This window comes from Mixophyes fleayi, chromosome 5 (assembly GCF_038048845.1).
Source record: "Mixophyes fleayi isolate aMixFle1 chromosome 5, aMixFle1.hap1, whole genome shotgun sequence".
Taxonomy (NCBI): Eukaryota; Metazoa; Chordata; class Amphibia; order Anura; family Limnodynastidae; genus Mixophyes; species Mixophyes fleayi.
The window spans coordinates 84,183,444-84,196,906 of record NC_134406.1 but is presented as its reverse complement, the minus strand read 5'-3'; the positions used below and the strand labels follow the sequence as shown (position 1 = coordinate 84,196,906).

The window sequence follows — 13,463 nt, the reverse complement described above, 5'->3', positions numbered from 1 at the left end:
GAGATGTGTACATAGTATAAAGCGTGGGGTGTACCATTTTGTGTACGTGTATTACTGTAGTCAGTGAGAGTCCTAGGGTCAGATTCAATTAGCTGTGAGGTGCTGCCAAACATGGTCTCCAGCTGTGCATTGTGCCAGCTAAAATGGTACATAAATAATTGAATATGCCCCATTAATGTAATATGTAGGGTTTAGTGGTCCATGAAGGGATTTTAGTGTGTAAGATGGTTACACAGTGTAACCTGTGGATGTTCAATGCCGTATGTATAGTTAATACTGTAGAAGGTGTGGATTATATTGTAATGTGTGGGTGTCTAGTAATGTGTGTGGATTTATAATTCTATATAAGGTTGCTGCTGATTAGCCCTTTCAATTATTCTGCATTACATTCTGACCTTCCTTATATTGTTTTGCAATTGTGCTAGTTGTTATGGTAACAATTTTTATTTGAAGCTGCAGCTGATTTCAAATAATCTAACTTGTGAATGTAGCTCTATAATAAGATGGTTGGAAACTGCTAAACTTTTTACTAGCTGGTTCATTGTTTGCAACAGAGTTTGTGTTCCCTCTATAGGTTTAATGTGGTCTACACTAAATTTTGTCTAATCAGTTCAAACTTTATTAACATATGAGTGTGGTATTTTTCTAGAGAATTGAAATTGAAATTTAATATGAAGGTAAAATGGTGCGCCTTAGGGGAATGCTGTAAACAGTGGTGGACATAGTGTGGATAACAGATCCCGTGGCCAGTCCCATACTTGAATTTGTAAGGGGAGGTTCTGAATTGGGATCTAAGAAGGGAAAGAGACTCAACACTTACTTACAAGTACTACACCGGTCTTTCACCGCAGCGTCTCCCCTCTCTTTTTGATGGAAGGGGGTGGGGTGAAATACTGGGCGGGCAGTTTCACAAGGTAGTGCACCACCAGGAAGAGCCCTCACAGACTATACTTAAGGGAGCTGGCCCATCACTGTGAATCCTTCTGTCCCTGCTACTCCAGGGTGTTCACACACACTGGGGTCTTCCAGTGTCCTCGCCTGCCAAACGATGCCTGTAAATAGAGTACAGTCTGCCTACCTTGGCTGTCCCTAATCTCACTGCAGCTACACTTCTATATGCACGAACACAACCTGTGAATAAGGGATACACAACACAGCAGTAATACAACAATAGAACAGTCAGAGATTGAGGGAGGATGGAGTACGTAGTCACGATACAGCATGCAAAGACTAGGCAATACAATAAGACATACTCTCGCTATGGGCATTAGGTTACAGGTGGCCTACTCAGGTGTTAATGGGGCAGGGGGTACAGTCATAGCCAATAGTTTTGAGAATGACACAAATATTATTTTTCACAAAGTCTGCTGCCTCAGTTTTTATGATGGTAATTTGCATATACTCCAGAATGTCATGAAGAGTGATCAGATGAATTGCAATTAATTTCAAAGTCCCTCTTTGCCATGACAATGAACTTTATCCCAAACACAACATTTCCACTGCATTTCAGCCAAGTCATAAAAGGACCAATTGACATCAGGTCAGTTATTCTCTCATTAACACAGGTGAGAGTGTTGACGAGGACAAGGCTGGAGATCACTCTGTCATACTGACTGAGTTAGAATAACAGACTGGAAGCTTTAAAAGGAGTGTGGTGCTTGAAATCATTGTTATTCTTCTGTTAACAATGGTTAACTGCAAGGAAACACATGCAGTCATCATTGCTTTACACAAAAAGGGCTTCACAGGCAAGGATATTGCTGCTACTACAGGGCAGCACGGTGGCGAAGTGGTTAGCACTTCTGCCTCACAGCACTGGGGTCATTAGTTCAATTCCCGACCATGGCCTTATCTGTGTGGAGTTTCTGTGTTCTCCCTGTGTTTGCGTGGGTTTCTTCCAGGTGCTCCGGTTTCCTCCCACACTCCAAAAACATACTAGTAGGTTAATCGACTGCTATCAAAAATTGACCCTAGTCTATGTCTGTGTATGTTAGGGAATTTAGACTGTAAGCTCCAATGGGGCAGGGATTGATGTGAATGAGTTCTCTGTACAGCGCTGCGGAATCAGTGGCGCTATATAAATAAATGGTGATGATGTGATGATGATACTAAGATTGCACCTAAATCAAATATTTATCAGATCATCAAGAACTTCAAAGAGAGAGGTTCAATAGTTGTGAAGACCACGTAAAATCACATAGCGGGGTCAAGGACTGCTAAGGCGCATGTGCGAAAAAGTTGCCAACGCTCTACTATTTCCATAGCTGAAGAGTTCCGAAATTCCACTGGCATTCATGTAAGTACAAAAACTGTGTGGCAGGAGCTTAATGGAATGGGTTTTCATGGTTGAACAGCTGCACGAAAACCTCGCATCACCAAGTCCAATGCCAAGCGTCGGATGGAGTGGTGTAAAGCATGCCGACACAGGACTGTGGAGCAGTGAAAACGTGTACTGTGGAGTGAAAAATCACGTTTCTCTTTTTGGCAGTCAGATGGGCAAGTCTGGGTTTGGTGTATGCCTGGAAAACGTTACCTGTCTGACTGCATCATGCCAACTGTGAAGTTCGATGGAGAAGGTATAATAGTATGGGACTGTTTTTCAGGGTTTGGGCTAGGCCCCTTATCTCCAGTGAAGGGCAATCTTAATGCTTCAGCATACAAAGTCATTTTGGACAATGCTATGCTTCCAACTTTGCGGCAACTGTTTGGGGAAGGCCAACATGACTGTACCCCAGTGCAAAAAGCAAGGACTACAAAGACATGGTTTAATGAGTTCGGTGTGGAAGTTCTAGATTGGCCCGCACAGAGCCCTGACCTCAACCCTATCGAACACCTTTGGGGCGAACTGGAATGGAGATCGCGAGCAAGGCCTTCTCATCTAACATCAGTGCCTGACTTCATAAGTGCTCTACAGAATGGATCAGTACAAATTGCCACAGAAACCCTCAACATCTTGTGGAAAGCTTTCCAAGAATAACATAAGCTGTTCTTGCAGCAAAACGGGGACCAACTCCATATTAAAGTATATGTATTTAAATAAAATGTCATTATAGTCCCTGTTGGCGTAATGGTCAAGTGTCTGAGTACTTTTGTCCATATAGAGTATAGTAAATTAAATTCCATACATTATTGGTTTTGATAGTTGTGAATAGCATTCAGCACTTCTTCTTTTCCTATAAGACTACTTGTAATGTTAATATGTTTGGTAGTTGGGGGAGGCTATTCCCCTAAAAAATTAATTTGCAGCAAATTATGGACAATGATAAACATTAAAAATGACACGTTAGTCTTAGAGGATTTTTATGCATAACTTTGGATTTGTTAATAGGCAAAAATTAACTACATTGCAAAAACAGGAGCCAATATCACTGGGGCAGTATAGCTTAGCTGCTTCTACAAGGTTTTAGTCTAGGCCCACATTTCCCAAACTGCGCTCCGTGGCTCGCTGGGGTGCCACGGCCATCTCACAGGGGTGCCGCAGCCAGCTTACGCAGTAAGCTGTGTAAGCGAGGGGAGGGGTGGCATGGAGTGCTCCCTCTATCTGCCATCCCCCACTTGGCCACCGGCCGGCCAAAAAAAAATTCTTACCAGTACGGCACCCTGCTCCCTTTGTACCGAGTGTCGGACGTGACATCATCACGCCAGACATTTTCAGTGAGGAGCGGTGCAGAGAGGAGCCAGAAGAAAAGACAGAAGAGAAAAAGAAGAAAACAGAAGAAAGAAGTAACATAGTTGATGAGGTTGAAAAAAGACACCAATCCATCAAGTTTCCACCTATTTTGGATCTCCTGCGATCCTGCACTTATATTTGAAATTGATCCAGAGTAAGCAACCTCCAATTTGTTTCAATTGTGAAGTACAAGTACAAGATAAGAAATGAAACGGAGGATGAAGGGCACAGTGTTATGCAGGGGTACATGTGATAGTGAAGGGGCACATGTGATAGTGAAGGGGCACAATGTGATTGTGAAAGGGCATGTGATATTTTGCACAGGCACAATTTTATGGTGAAGTAGCACAGTGTGATGATGGAGAGCGCAGAGTGATGATTTTTGTACCTATTGTTTATTTTGTTTGATCTTATTGATCTAAATACTTATTACATTATTTTGAGCCAACTACTTATAAAACGGGACTGCTCAGTAATTTTTGGGGATTATGAGTGCCTTGAAAAAATTATGAAGACCCTAAAGGTGCCTCAAATTCAGAAAGTTTGGGAACCACTGGTCTAGGCATAGCATGTGGAAGGCATAGAGGATGAGTATTACAAGCGGCGAGGTGATTTTTGTGTCTGTTAAGTATAACACTAATGGTACTGGTAGATAGCAGATGACTGTTAGGAGTTTTATGTTTGTTCTGTATGTAAACTAGTTAGGATAGTATAGCGTAGATATACATTGCCTCTTTAGGCAGGAATTGAGCTGAATAAGAATGTGATAACCCTTGTGGGCGGAAGAGTTGTTAGCAGGATAGGTCAAACTTGAGGTCTAAAAAGGTGTTTGACTATATATCATCATCATTATTTATATAGCGCCAACATATTCCGTAGCGCTTTACAATTGGGGACAAACATAGTAAACTAATAAACAAACTGGGTAAAACAGACAAAGAGGTGAGAGCTTACAATCTATTGGACAATGGGAGTTTGACACATGAGGTTAAGTCTACATTTGCAGTCGGCCCAGCCAGACTGCAAAGGTAAAAGTGACTCATAAGCTAAATGATCCTGTCGCACAACAATGTTGGTCAAGGGGTAGTTGTATAACGGGTGGTAATAGGGTAATGTAGTGAGGTTAAGAGGGTGGTTGAGGAATATTATAAGCTTGTCTGAAGATGTGGGTTTTCAGAGAACGCTTGAAAGCTTGTAGACCAGAGGAGAATCTTATTGTGCGAGCGAGAGAATTCCATAGAGTGGGTGCACCCCGAAAAAAGTCCTGTAACCGGTAATGGGAGGATGTAATGAGTGTGGATGAGAGACGCAGATCTTGTGCAGAACGGAGTTGCCGAGTTGGGAGATATTTTGAGATGAGAGGAGATGTATGTTGGTGTAGCTTTGTTGATGGCCTTGTAGGTTAGTAAAAGTATTTTATATTGGATTCGGTAGAAAACAGGCAACCAGTGTAGAGACATACACAGTGATTCAACAGAGGAATAACGATTTGCCAGGAAAATCAATTTTGCTGCAGCGTGCAAAATAGATTGTAGGGGTTTGAGTCTGTTTTGGGTGAAGACCAGTAAGGAGGGAATTGCAATAGTCAATGCGGGAAATAAGTGCATGAATTAAGGTTTTTGCCGTGTCTTGTGTGAGATATGTGCGAATTCTGGAAATGTTTTCTAGATGTATGTGACATGATTTAGATATAGAGCCAATGTGGGGAACAAAGGATAGGTGTGAGTCAAGGATTACACCTAGGCAGCGAGCTTGTGGGGTGGAATTTATGGTCATGTTATCAACAGAGATAGAAATGTCAGGTATGCTCTTGTTGGTGGGTGGGAATATTATTAACTTTGTTTTAGAAAGATTAAGTTTGAGTTGACGAGAGGACATCCAAGATGAAATGGCAGAAAGACAGTCAGTTACACGGGACAACACAGATGTCGAGAGATCAGGAGAGGATAGATAAATTTGGGTATCATCCGCATAGAGATGATACTGAAATGCAAAGGAACTTATTAGATTTCTAAGAGAAGCGGTATAGATAGAGAACAGCAGAGGACCTAGCACTGAGCCTTGCGGTACTCCAACTGTAAAGTTGAACGTACACCAATACTTTTTTTTGCATAAGATATGCATTTGTGTACTGTGCCTGCGCTCATAAAAAGCATTTCAACTGTATTTATTCAGAATGTGGACCGGCAAGCAGGGCTGCCAAGAGGTACGATAACTTCATGGGGCCCCCCTTATAGTTGAGCATGTAAAAAACAGTGGTGGTGTCTGTGTTCATACAATTGGTGGTGTGGCTTTGCATCATTGGGGCGTGGCTAGCAGGTGAAAAGCGCTAGGCCACCCTCCTACAGAAAAAAACCTGCATTGTTGTGTACACCATTGGCTCAAGGGTGCAGTGCCCACTGGCCGGAGCGTAACACATGTCACAGCTCTCCTGACTATCAGGAAATCTAGCAAGATACTGTAGTATATAAAGAATGCAGACTGTCCTGCTGTCTCCTACCTGTTCTTGTAACTTTCATCTTCTGTGGCTACAGGTTTCTTTAGTTCTGGCTTGTCTGGATCCTGGAATGTTGGGGGCCCTATTTGGAAAAAAAAATGGGTACATTTAGAAAATTCCTACCAGCCCCGGCGTTAAATCAATAGCACCCATGATTAATAATTAGGCCTTTCTCCAGCCCCAACTTTCAAATAATAGTATTCCCATTTAATAAATAAACCTATTACCCTCCCTCCAAACAGCCCCAGCAATACATCAATACATTACATTAGTATTTACATTTCATAAATATACCTATTTCCCACAACCATCATTATCATTAAATAATTCATAGTCCCATATGAGACCTCATTCTCCCCAAACTCACCCCCACATTCAATAGCCCCTAAACCACCCCATGTTAAATTAATAGTTCCCACTATTAAATTGCCCCACCATCACCCCACAAACAAAATTGCACCCATTAATTAGTCACCACCTACCTCACACTACATTGCCACAAGCTCCCTGTGTCATCACACACATTACTGTGCCCCTTTATCATCACCGCGCTGTGCCCACTTATGATCACACTGCACCCTCCATGCTGCTTTTCCCCCTTCACCTGGTCCCCCTTCATCACACTGTGCCATGCTGCTCCCCCCTTTATCACTCTGTTCCATGCTGCCCCACTCCATCACTCTGTTCCATGCTGCCCCACTCCATCACTCTGTGCCATGCTGACTCCTTCCCCTTCATCACTGTGCCATGCTGACCCCCTCCCCTTCATCACTGTGCCATGCTGCTCCCCCCTTCTCCTTCTTTACATGCTATCCTGCCACACCCCCCCCCCCTACACACCTTCATCACTCGGTGCCTTTGTTTTCCTCCCCTTGCCTCCATTTCTTTACTTACCTTTGTATTGGCTTCTTTCATCTCTTTTCTTCTGCCTTCCTGCTAGCTCCTCTCCGTGCCGCTCCTCACTGAATGTCGGGAGTGACGTGATGAGTATTTGCTCCATCACCAATGAAGGGGGTGAGCCACGCAACCCCCCCCCCCCCCCCCCCCCGCGCGCCCCGCAGCGGGGAAAAACACAAAAGAAAAAAAATAACGGTTTAAAGAAACTAAATGCCTGGTTTTTTAGCTTTAGTAGGTTTAAAAAATTAACTGCCCATGTAATTAGTACCTGCCCCCCCCCCCTCTTGGCAGCCCTGCCGGAAAGCAAAAGTTGAGTACTGTAAGGGGATGTTCACATAATTGCCACCCAATTGAACATAGATGCAACTCCAGAAGTGCATTTTAGGAGGAGTATCTCTTGCTGGGTACTAGAGAGTTGGTGCAATGATGGTGATTATCAGTAGCACTATCTAGCCGCTTCAGATTAGTTGATTGTGTATTGTCCCTTACAGGTAATATTACTGAAATCATTAGCACCGCAGCTATATTATATACCATACATATATATATATTATAAGTCGTAGATATCTTTTTGCATACCCTAATCGACTTTTCCATTTGGACTACTGCAGTGAAGGACATTCCCATTTCAAATTGAAAGATGATAAACAAGAAATATCAAGACCATATTCTCTCCTGTGTATATTACACTTAACTACATATTAACTACATATTGTGTACAAATAGGGTAATGCGACCAGCAGTCATTTCCATCACTGTTAAGCCACATCTCTATGATATCCATAGGCATAAGTTTACATACTACTGTTTTTGAGCGAGACTTGAGCCATGTCATGTGTGCCTCCGCATACGTATGCTCTATATATATATATATATATATATATATATATATATATATATATATATATCTTTTTCTGTGTGTTTTGAGGTGTAAATGCGTCCAAGTCAAAATTAACCCCTTGGTATTCTATTGAAATAAAGTATGTACTGTTATATTTCAATGGTTTGTTTTTAACACACTGTATGTGTTTTAAACCATGTACATCTTATATAGAATGTGACTAAATGTGTCCTGTCCATTTTGTTTACAGAGGAGTGCATATTCACTGTATCTCCAAAAACTGGAGATACTATTTATCTACAGACTCCAAATTGGGCCGATGGGCTTCCAGATCATGTTGCGGTTTCATGGAGCATAAATTTACCTAAAAAGCAGTCCGGGAAAGTCAAATTTTCAAAGGACACAATGGACATTAAGTGTGAAACGGGCACTGCCTACGTCAATATAAAAGAACAGAAAGACAATGCGCAGGTCGTAGTGAGAAGGGAGGATGAACAACTACCAAGTCTCATGGATATATACTCTCCATTCTGGATAAACATCTCCAACTGCAAACCGTGGAATGGAACAAATAAACTTAAACTGCTTATGTCTATTACCTTTAGTCAAGTGACCCCAGGTAAGAACCTGCTATCGAGACTTATGACTATTGTAGGGAGAGAGCAGAGCTAGGATTTCAGTATGGCCTTTTTAGGACCACTGAATGTCCACTGATTCACATTGTTCAAAGAGGATATAGTCACCTTTAAGATAAACATTTTGTCATGCTGATGGTGTGGCTTACATATTTGGTTTGCGTGGAATTCCAGTGACCTCATTGTGAAAACGCCAAGAGGGGTTGGACATATTAGGGTAAGGAGATGCAATCTGTGTGTGTCTCCCCTGCCATTTAGCAGCAGCGAAACCATTGTAAATGTGATTTAATGCTTGCTGGCCTGATCTAGAATTGCTGACTGCAGGGAAAGCACAGACCATGTGACTTGTTACCCTTCCTAAAAGTTAATTTCAATCTTGGCCTTTCCCAAAACAAAGACCGTGTTCACCATTCTATATGACATGATTGTATTTTGCATAACTGTCTCACACATGCTACAGTGCATGAATTTTATACGGAATTGTTGAGATCCCCAAATCCAACATGCATGCACCAACACCCAATTTATTGGCTGCCAACAACTGTTCCTAATCCACCTTACTCTCGCCAAAAGGATTTTTTCCTGAAAATTCTTTGCAGGAGAGAAACAAAACTTTGAAAGTGAGTCTTTGTCATGGACCCTATAACTGACTGACCAAAGAACATATACTTGGTATGGCAAAGTTTATTATGGTATAGTTTAATCAGAACTATCTGATTAAACTATGGTACCATATTTAAATGCTCTATAATTGTATGGAAGAGGTGACTACAAGAGGCTGACTGCAGTGTCCTTCAGTAGAATTCTGCTGTGTGTAATTAAATATCTTCTCCCATGCAGGGGCGGATCTAGATAATTGGTGTACCGGGGGCGATTTAGGCCCCGCCCCCTTTCTGCTTTCTGAGGCTGCCGGCGGCTGCACATTATGTGCAGGTCCGTTCTGCAGTGACAGTGTGCTGCCCGAATGCTCTGATTGTGTTTAAAACACAATCAGAGCAGCCGGGCAGCACACTGTCACTGCAAAACGGACCTGCACATAATGTTGAGGCGCCGGCAGCAAGCCCCTGCTAGGGGGGGCGATTGCCCCGATCGCCCCTTCCTGGATCCGCCACTGCTCCCATGTACACAACCTCAACTGAAATATTTTTGTTAGAAGCCCCTGAACCTTTTTAAGTAGAGATTTGTAAATGCTTTTATATCATACTTGCCAACCCAGACAGGAGGTTATGTGGCAAGTGCAGTAGAGGGGCATGGTAGCGCCCTGCTATTTAACGTGGAAATTGCATAGTGGGGTGTGGGCCTGATGACACAAATTGCCTCATTAAGCCCCACTTTCACCAGGATCTGGGAGGGTGCTTGCTCCATGAAATGCAGGAGTGTAGGCAAGTATGTTTTATATAGACCAACTTGCATTTCAGATTTAGTAGTCATTTCATAGAACAAATTAAATAATAACAAAAACTGGAGATAAAATGTACTTTTTTGTCCTCTACTCCAAAGGGTATAGTTAGTTAACAGCAGTGGGTAGGCATAACCTGCACTAAATATATTTTATTTGTAATGGTAGTACTTAGACAGACATAATGCACTTGCTATGGCTACTTACTGTTGATATTAATCTAATTATTGGTCTATATTTAAGAATTTTGTGACTAATTTAATATAATATTTATGATCTGTAAAATTTATTTTGGTAATGTTTTTCAAGATGGATAGCAGATTTTACAGTTTTATATTTGTTCTAAAGAGTTTATAAATCATTCTGATTTCTCATGAACCTGTATTTCCTGTGTACTATGTGGGCTACAAATTTTATAACGATGCCGCTCCCATATTTTGTTGGGATGGCCCTGATAGGTATGGATGATCCTTGCCACACTGTACTGGATATAAAATCAATTAAAGGAAGGAGGAGTATGGTAATCCAAGGTCACACTAACATGTTTCACACTTTCCACTGCTTAGTCATAGAGTAACAAGGGCAATTTTACCTTCATGCACTTTTAATGCTTAGTGTATAAAAAAGGTTTGCCCCTTGTCTTACATCCTCTTTATTTCCATTTTAACAGATCTAAAAACAATACTGATAGCAGCATCTGCTGCAGTTGCTGTCGTTTTAGCGTTGATAATAATAGTTTGCTGTGTCAAAAAAAAGTAAGTATATGTTCACATTGTATACCTGGAAAACACCTTAAAGGTTGTTTGAAACTGCTCAATATGCAGATGAACAATACATTTTAATATTTGGATGGGCACTATATGCTTGTCCCTTAATTCAAATTTTATTTTATTCACAAACCTCTCACAACTTACTTTATTCTATGCTAAGTGTTCCTTTTTATTTTTAATGTTTGTATTTCTCTCTTTTTATATCTTTTTTTTTTTTTTTTTTTTTTTAAATCCAGTATTTTTATTGAAATTTTTTAAGATATAAACATACCAAACAACAAAAAGAAAAGAAAAACAATCGCATACATATCAGAATTAAATGACGTAATTTACAAGATTACAATAAAGCATAATAATAATAAATGTGCTATATTCACTCAGGATCATACATCGTAAATGCTCATATATAAGTATGTTACACATGCAGGGTTTATTACATGGACTCAGATACTTATTATAAGAACTGCGGGAGCCATACATTTAAGTAAATAGAGCATCTGTACTAGATGACACAGGATAGAATGGAGACTCTAACCATCTGTAGGGTCCATGGCGCCCTAGGCATTTTTACCAAATCGGTGCCCTCCTCCCTCCTCCCCCCTCACCCCGTCTTTCCTTACCTTGTCTCACCACCGCCGCCTCTCTGCTCTGTCTCCTCCCCTCCACTCACTGACACTGGTAAGTGGAGGGGAGGAGATGGAGCAGAGAGGCGGCGGTGGTGAGCAATAGCCTCTTTCCTCCCCCCCCCCCCCTCCCCGTGCATCTGAATGCTGTGCGGTGGCCGTGACAGGTATGGTCAGCGGTCGCCGCACAGTTTTAAAGTCATTTACCATTCTGTGGCGCCCTCCAGAGCCCGGCGCCCTAGGCAAGTGCCTAACATTGCCTAATGGGAGCGCCGGGCCTGTCTGTACCATATATTCTCAAATTCCTTCAGAGCCTGTCTGCTAGTATAGACAAATCTCTCGTGCCTTATGGTGGTATTAACCAGTGCCTTCCAATTTTTAACCGTGGGACTCGTCGGGGCCAACCACAGCCTCACTATACACACCTTAGCCAACATCAGTAACTGTGAAATGTACATTTTTGTCAGTTTATTAACTTTCCCCTTCAAACGGAGTCCAAAGAGACAAGTGGCCGGTGAACTAAGAGACACTTCAATTCCAGTAACCTGAATACATCTCCTGATCTTTTTTTTTTTTTTTGCTTTGTCTGCTATACTCTTTGCATAGCTGTCTGTCCTCTTGTGCCTTTATATTTCTCTGTGCAGAGCTGCTACAATTTTATTGCACAGTGATTGGCAGTGACCATCTGATTAAGGCTGGATACACACTATACAGATTTTTCAGCAGACTATTGGGTCAATCGAGCGATAAACCACTGTTTGAGTCAATACACCACATACACCAAGTCTAGCATGTATTTGTTTTTCCCATGTAGCAGTTGAATCGAAATAAAGGATAATATTGAAACTGCTGCTTTGAAGGGATGTTCCCATTATTATGCCACAAGCTGTTTGAAATATGGCTACCAGAGGTCGGACCAGTTGAATTTTTTAAATATTAAACACATTTTTAAGATGTTATCTTTATTTTTGCCATAAAAAAAACTAATTGCTGGTTATATGTATACATCCCTTATTTTTTCACCTATCACTGTTTGTTTTCACTGCAGGAAAAAGCAGAAAGAAGACCCTGTGGGTATATACAATTCCAGGGTAAACACGGAAGTACCCAGACGCCATGCCGTCTTCAAGAAGGGTAGGAAAAATAACGAGTCCCATGTCTACGCAGTTATTGATGATACAATGATCTATGGCCATCTGTTGCAAGAACCAACTGGATTGGTCCCAGAGGTAGATGTATATCAACCTTTTGAGGGACGCATGGCTGAGGCTCCACCTGTGCCCCCAATAACTTACCCTAATGGAAGTACAATAGAAGATACACTGGAGGACCCCCTTGCCCAATCCATGAGAAAAAATGAAATTTACAATTTCACTGAATCAATTTTAAGGCAACCGGTAGAAAATGAAGATACCAGTATACCCTATATAGAAGAGTCAGGAAGTGGAACTATGTTGTCTGCGTAATACATTCAGGAAAGACAGATGTTATTTATTTTGTAACTACTGGTACTAAACTGGCGGATAAGACACGTATGTCCAGTGTGGCGCTAACCTGCATCAGGGTCGTTACTCATACGTGTATATAACATCTGGACAGTCTTCAAAGCATAGCTCACTATGCAGTGTGAATAATTGATGCCTTGGCAGCTACATGAGTCAGTGCTAACTTGCATATGTTGTTCACTCAAAATTTCCACATCCAGTGAGGGAAATTCATAAGCAAGAAAGACTTTTACTTTGTGGTTTTTGTTTGCGTTTTCATTTTAAATTGAAAATAAATTTTAAATATTCTTCTAGCTCCTACATATTTGTTACACAATATCTATGCATGAGATTGCATTGCAACAAAATAAGTGTATGCCACCTTAAATATCATATTTTTATTTGTTTTTCTACAATAAAAAATAGAATTTGCTCTTTAAAAGAACCTACGCTATAACTATTTTTATTCTGTATTTATAAAGCAACAAAATATTACATAAATCTGTGCATTGAGGGGATCCATATACAAATACAATGATATAAAACAAAATGTAAAGTTTGCCCTGCCTAAATGTGCTCACAGTTTAAGAGGTGGATAATTGATACATAAGTTAGTGGAATAACAATTGTAGATGGTGATGGGGAAA

General features: G+C 41.1%; 1 protein-coding gene across 1 annotated transcript in view; it reads left to right on the top strand.

The window, feature by feature from the left end:
• CDCP1 (CUB domain containing protein 1) overlaps nucleotides 1-13,261 on the top strand; it is a 72,739-nt gene extending 59,478 nt beyond the window's left edge. The window contains exons 7-9 of the mRNA XM_075212505.1: nucleotides 8,156-8,524; nucleotides 10,610-10,694; nucleotides 12,381-13,261. Coding sequence (XP_075068606.1) covers nucleotides 8,156-8,524; nucleotides 10,610-10,694; nucleotides 12,381-12,798 — 872 coding nt within the window. The 3' untranslated portion in view covers nucleotides 12,799-13,261. The remainder of the gene's footprint in view (nucleotides 1-8,155; nucleotides 8,525-10,609; nucleotides 10,695-12,380) is intronic.
• Nucleotides 13,262-13,463: the final 202 nt, after the last annotated feature.